The 6,618-nt window shown below is 47.5% G+C and overlaps 1 protein-coding gene across 1 annotated transcript; it reads right to left on the minus strand.

Moving 5' to 3' along the window:
• Positions 1-4,022: 4,022 nt before the first annotated feature.
• LOC136498559 (NAC domain-containing protein 2-like) lies at positions 4,023-6,308 on the minus strand. Its single transcript, XM_066494466.1, has 4 exons — positions 6,064-6,308; positions 5,565-5,947; positions 5,290-5,448; positions 4,023-4,485 (listed from the first exon to the last, which is right to left on the minus strand). Exons 1-4 carry the CDS (start codon positions 6,278-6,280, stop codon positions 4,147-4,149), a joined length of 1,098 nt encoding a protein of 365 aa, XP_066350563.1. The 5' UTR covers positions 6,281-6,308; the 3' UTR covers positions 4,023-4,146.
• Positions 6,309-6,618: the final 310 nt, after the last annotated feature.

The following is a 6,618-nucleotide window of genomic DNA, read 5'->3' on the forward strand; positions in this document are numbered from 1 at the left end:
GAATGGGGCTTGGACCGAGCAAACAATAACATGGAGACCCAACGACTGATGGAACAACTAATAACATGGACACCCAACAAGATATGGAACAACTAACAAATTAAACACTAACATTGGATGGGGGACGATGGCATAACCTATATATATATATGACAACTATACTTGGCATTTGGCAACGACACATGCACAAACAAAACCATAGGGATGATACTTCTCTACTTGGGTCCATTGAACCTTTGGAGCAACTTCTAAATTTATCTTAAACGATCTTGGGTAAATCGACGCCATTCCTCTGGTCATATCCTACCATGGAAGGAGCAGCAGCAGAATTTTGATGGTTGAGGTTCACTTGATTATTCAGAAGTGGTCCTTGCATGACAGTTCTGCTTCCCGCTCCATGAGATTGCTGCGAAGGGAATGAAATGCTTGAGGGCCCAGGGTGATCCATTCTAGTGCTCACATGTCCGTAGTTAGAGTTGGAGATGCTTGGAAAGAAATAAGTGAAAGTGTGAGCTTCAACAGCAGGCATCACGTTGACAATCCTTTTTTCTTACATGTGATGGTCTGTGATGCTGCCCCCTCCTAAAGACGCTGCCATCTATGTGCTGGAGTATGGAAGAAATTCTTCTTGTGGAAGGGTTGCTTGCACATGGAACGACTCTAAATTCCTCATGTTTGTGGAGTGGTTTACGTAGTTCCACTGATGCATCACGGTGTGGTTGTATTCTCTAGCAGCAAGCGTCATCACCATCGTCTCTTGCTGAGGTGTTGGCACAAATGACAAACTGTTAGTGATGTAGGGGCTGTATAGTTCTCTTCCAGGAAGCTTTGCCTGGCAATGTAAGCTCCACAAAGTGTCCTTAGATTTTAGGGGCATGTTTGGTTTATCTCCAGGTAGCTCTGCAGAGCGTTCCTAGACGTCTAATTTTGAGCGCCTGGGGCTTAGATACGTGCCTATGCCTAGCACCGGAGATGCCTAGGAGGGTGAAATGTTGACGAACATGTTTTGTAGCATGTGATCCATGGTGTTGCCCCCACCTCGAGGCGCTGCCATCTTTGTGTCCACGTATGAAAGAAATTCTTGTGGCGGAGTTTCTTGCACATGGAACGACTGTGAACTCTTCATGTTCATGGAGTGGTTGATGATGTAGTAGTTCTCCTGATGCATCAAGATGTGGTTGTCTCCACCGGTAGGTGCCATCAGCGTCTCTTGTGGAGGTGTTGGCATGGCTGAAAAACTGTTAGTGAGGTAATAATAGGACATGTTCTGGTCCGGATCAATGCTGAAATTGTGCACTCCATCATCAGGGCATGGTACGCTAGTTTCGCTTGCGGCTCTGCTGCTGCTTCCATGAGAGCTCTCTGCACGTGCGTCTCATCCTGTCCCTCTGTTGTGCCGGCACGACCGCCCTGCTCGACATCACTGTCGGCGGCAGCGGTAGACACCAAGGCGAGACAGCAGAAAGTGAGGAGAGAGATGCAACACCCGATCTACTTTTGAAATATCTAGATATAACACTTGCAATATATGAAACATTTAAAACATGCTTCTAAAACATTTGCAAAAATACCTAAAACTAAAAACAATTGCAACTCATACGTAACATCTAGATAAAACGCTTGCAACATATGTAAAGATAGCCATCGTCGAGGCCTAGTTATTAGTGAAGATGCAGCCACGGGGAAGATAGCCAACGTCGAGGCCCGGTTATTAGTAAAGATGAACTGATGGGCTATCCACAACAAGCTTAATTTCACACACGCATACATGCATACATATATTCTCTAGCTTGTGCATTGCCATTGTTTTGTTTTATTTGATGAGCTTCACTTTGAAGTTTGCACCATGACTGGATCCAAGTTGATAGTGCTAATAAAATCGATCGATGTTTGATCTTTACTTTGGGCACACAAAAAAACAATATATGGAGTATATATAAACCTTATGGAATGGGGCTTAGACCGAGCAAACAATAACATGGAGACCCAATGACCGATGGAACAACTATAACATGGACACCGAACAAGATATGGAACAACTGACAAATTAAACACCAACATTGGACGAGGGACGATGGCATAACCTATATATCTGACACCTATACTTGGCATTTGGCAACGACCCAGACACAAACAAAACCATAGGGATGATACTTCTCTACTTGGGCCCATTGAACCTTTGGAGCAACTTCTCAATTTATCTTAAATGATCTTGGGTAAACCGACGCCATTCCTCTGGTCATATCCTACCGTGGAAGGAGCAGCAACAAAATTTTAATGGTTGAGGTTCACTTGATTATTCGGAAGTGGTCCTTGCATGACAGTTCTGCTTCCCGCTCTATGAGATTGCTGCGATGGGAAGGAAACGCTTGAGGGCCTAGGGTGATCCATTCTAGTGCTCAGATGGCTTTAGTTGGAGTTGGAGATGCTTGGAAAGAAACCTGTGAAAGTGTGAGCTTCAGCAGCAGGCATCACGTTGACGATCCTATTTTCTAACATGTGATGGTCCACGATGCTGCCCCCTCCTAAAGGCGCTGCCATCTTTGTGCTGGAGTATGGAAGAAATTCTTCTTGTGGAAGGGTTGCTTGCACATGGAATGACTCTAAATTCCTCATGTTCATGGAGTGGTTGACGTAGTTCCGCTGATGCATCGCAGTGTGGTTGTATTCTCTAGTAGCAAGCGCCATCACCATCGTCTCTTGCTGAGGTGTTGGCACAAATGACAAACTGTTAGTGACACAGGGGCTGTATAGTTCTCTTCCAGGCAGCTTTGCCTGGCGATGTAAGCTCCACAAAGTGTCCTTAGATTTTAGGGGCATGTTTGGTTTATCTCCAGGCAGCTCTACAGATTGTTCCCAGACGTCCAATTTTGAGCGCCTAGGGCTTAGATACGTGCCTGTGCCTGGCACCGGAGATGCCTGGGAGGGCGTAATGTTGACGAACATGTTTTGTAGCATGTGATCCATGGTGTTGCCCCCACCTCGAGGCACTGCCATCTTTGTGTCCAAGTATGAAAGAAATTCTTGTGGTAGGGTTTCTTGCACATGGAACGACTGTGAACTCTTCATGTTCATGGAGTGGTTGATTATGTAGTAGTTCTCCTGATGCATCAAGATGTGGTTGTCTCCACCGGTAGGCGCCATCAGCATCTCTTGTGGAGGTGTTGGCACGAGTGATAAACTATTAGTGAGGTAATAATAGGGCATGTTCTGGTCCAGATCAATGTTGAAATTGTGCACTCCATCATCAGGGACATGGTACGCTAGTTCTACTTGCGGCTTTGCTGCTGCTTGCATGAGAGCTCTTTGCACGTGCTCCTCATCCTGTCCCTCTATTGTGCCGGCACGACTGCCTTGCTCGACATCGCTGCCGGCGGCAGCGGTAGACACCAAGGCGAGACAGCAGAAAGCGAGGATGGAGATGCAACACCCGATCTAATTTTGAAACATCCAAATACAACACTTACAATATATGAAACATTTAAAACATGCGTCCAAAACATATGCAAAAACACCTAAAACTAAAAACAATTGCGACACATACGTAACATCCTGATAAAACGCTTGCAGCATATGTAAAGATAGCCATCATCAAGGCCTGGTTATTAGTGAAGATGCAGCCACGGTGAAGATAGCCAGCATCGAGGCCCGGTTATTAGTAAAGATGAACTGATGGGCTGTCCACAACAAGCTTAATTTCACACACGCATACATGCATACATATATTCTCTAGCTTGTGCATTGCCATTGTTTCATTTTATTTGATGAGCTTCACTTTGAAGTTTGCACCATGACTGGATCCAAGTTGATAGTGCTAATAAAATCGATCGATGTTTGATCTTTACTTTGGACACACAAAAAAACAACATACAGAGTATATATAAACCTTACTGAATGGGGCTAAGACCGAGCAAACAATAACATGGAGACCCAACGACCGATGGAACAACTAATAACATGACACCCAACAAGATATGGAACAATTGACAAATTAAACACCAACATTGGACGGTGGACGATGACATAACCTATATATATGACACCTATACTTGGCATTTGGCAACGACCCAGACACAAACAAAACTATAGGGATGATACTTCTCTACTTGGGTCCATTGAACCTTTGGAGCAACTTCTCAATTTATCTTAAACGATCTTGGGTAAACCAACACCATTCCTCTGGTCATATCCTACCGTGGAAGGAGCAGCAGCAGAATTTTGATGGTTGAGGTTGACTTGATTATTCAGAAGTGGTCCTTGCATGACAGTTCTGCTTCCCGCTCCATGAGATTGCTGTGATGGGAACGAAACGCTTGAGGGCACAGGGTGATCCATTCTAGTGCTCAGATGGCTGTAGTTGGAGTTGGAGATGCTTGGAAAGAAACCAGTGAAAGTGTGAGCTTCAACAGCAGACATCACGTTGACGATCCTGTTTTCTGACATGTGATGGTCCGTGATGCTGCCCCCTCCTAAAGGCGCTGCCATCTTTGTGCTAGAGTATGGAAGAAATTCTTCTTGTGGAAGGGTTGCTTGCACATGGAACAACTCTGAATTCCTCATGTTCGTGGAGTGGTTGGCGTTGTTCCGCTGATGCATCGCGGTGTGGTTGTATTCTCTAGCAGCAAGCGCCATCACCATCGTCTCTTGCTGAGGTGTTGGCACAAATGACAAACTGTTAGTGACGTAGGGGCTGTATAGTTCTCTTCCAGGCAGCTTTGCCTGGTGATGTAAGCTCCACAAAGTATCCTCAGATTTTAGGGATATGTTTGGTTTATCTCCAGGCAGCTCTGCAGAGCGTTCCCAGGCGTCCAATTTCGAGCGCCTGGGGCTTAGATACGTGCCTGTGCCTGGCACCGGAGATGCCTGGGAGGGCGTAATGTTGACAAACATGTTTTGTAGAATGTGATCCATGGTGTTGCCCCCACCTCGAGGCGCTGCCATCTTTGTGTCCAAGTATGAAAGAAATTCTTGTGGCGGGGTTTCTTGCACATGGAACGACTGTGAACTCTTCATGTTCATGGAGTGGTTGATGATGTAGTAGTTCTCCTGATGCATCAAGATGTGGTTGTCTCCACCGGTAGGCGGCATTTGTGTCTCTTGTGGAGGTGTTGGCACGGGTGATAAACTGTTAGTGAGATAATAATAGGACATGTTCTGGTTCGGATTAACGTTGAAATTGTGCACTCCATCATCAGGGACATGGTACGCTAGTTCCGCTTGCGGCTCTGCTGCTGCTTCCATGAGAGCTCTCTGCACGTGCTCCTCATCCTGTCCCTCTGTTGTGCCGGCACGACCGCCCTGCTCGACATCGCTGCCGGCGGCAGCGGTAGACACGTGTTCCAGTTCCAGGCCTTCCTCTTTCGTCTTCCTCTTGGTGCTCTTCTTCCTCTCACCACCCTCCTGGCTGTGCTTCTTCTTCTGGATCGTGCACAAGACCAGCTCGTCCATCTGTATACAAGAACAAGATCAAACCAATGTTAAAACCAATGTTAATGATAATGTCTCTTGCTGAGACAGACACTAACAACAACCAGATGAAAAGGGGAGGATAACGACGACGAGACCTTGTTGGCATTGCCGCTGCGTATAGCTTCGAACTCCGCCTCGGAGGTGAGGCTCTCGTACTCGTACATGGTCCACTCCGTCTTGACACCGTCTTTAGCCTTCGCCGCCTGCTGGCCCCCGTCCCCCTCCCCCTCCTCCTCCTCCGTTGGCGGCAGACCGGCCTGGCTCTTCTTCTTCCTGCTGCGCGACGCTTCGTAGAACACCAGCGTCCTGCGGCATCCAACCAACACGCCGCCAGCAGAGCGGATCGGCCTAATGCTCCCCGTCGCGTTCCAGTGGCCATTGTCCGGCGTGGTCCGGTTCGGCCGGTTGCCGCCCAAGTGCTTGCGTTCCCTATCGGTGAAGAAGAACCACCGGCCCTCGCCGTAGTTCCTGTACTTCTCTGCAGGCAGTTTGCAAATCACGCGTGGATATTAGATACGAACAAAAAAAATTAACTGATTTGTCTCTTGAATTAAATAGCAGCCTCGATCGATCGATCTATCTGCGGTAACTTACCTATGAGTTTATCCGGATGGTAATTGAGGATACGCTCGTGAACGAAGATCGGCAGGGGCAGGTGGTGGTTGGCGTTGGCGAGCCTCGGGCGCAGGTAGTGGACGACGAGCTCATCGTCGGTCGGCAGGAAGTGGTAGCCCGGAGGCAAGTTCAGCTCCAACTTTGCCGGGCTGCAAACAGGCGGCGCCGACGACGACATTATCGGTGTACTACACATGTACACCGAATCACTTTTTTGCAAGAAAAAAAATCGAGTTCATTAGGAATTTAGTAGAAACTAGATCGGATCCGAATGCAAGTCAACTACGCTAGATTAACTCAGGGTTCGAGTGCTCGGTTCCGATAGTAGGGAGTGAAGAGAGAAGGGTGCGCATACCTGGTGGCGTTGGTCGGCAGCGAAGGAGACGACGAAGGCATCCTTGCGGAAAGGAACCGATGAGTCTAACACGTGGCCTGGGGCGGCGGCAGAGGCGGTGGCCCAGAGCCACGAGAGAAGAAAAGGCAGACGAGGAACGGAAGCACCAAAAAAAAATAAAAATAAATAATTGTGGGCGT

The sequence above is a fragment of the Miscanthus floridulus genome, chromosome 1 (assembly GCF_019320115.1).
Source record: "Miscanthus floridulus cultivar M001 chromosome 1, ASM1932011v1, whole genome shotgun sequence".
NCBI lineage: Eukaryota > Viridiplantae > Streptophyta > Magnoliopsida > Poales > Poaceae > Miscanthus > Miscanthus floridulus.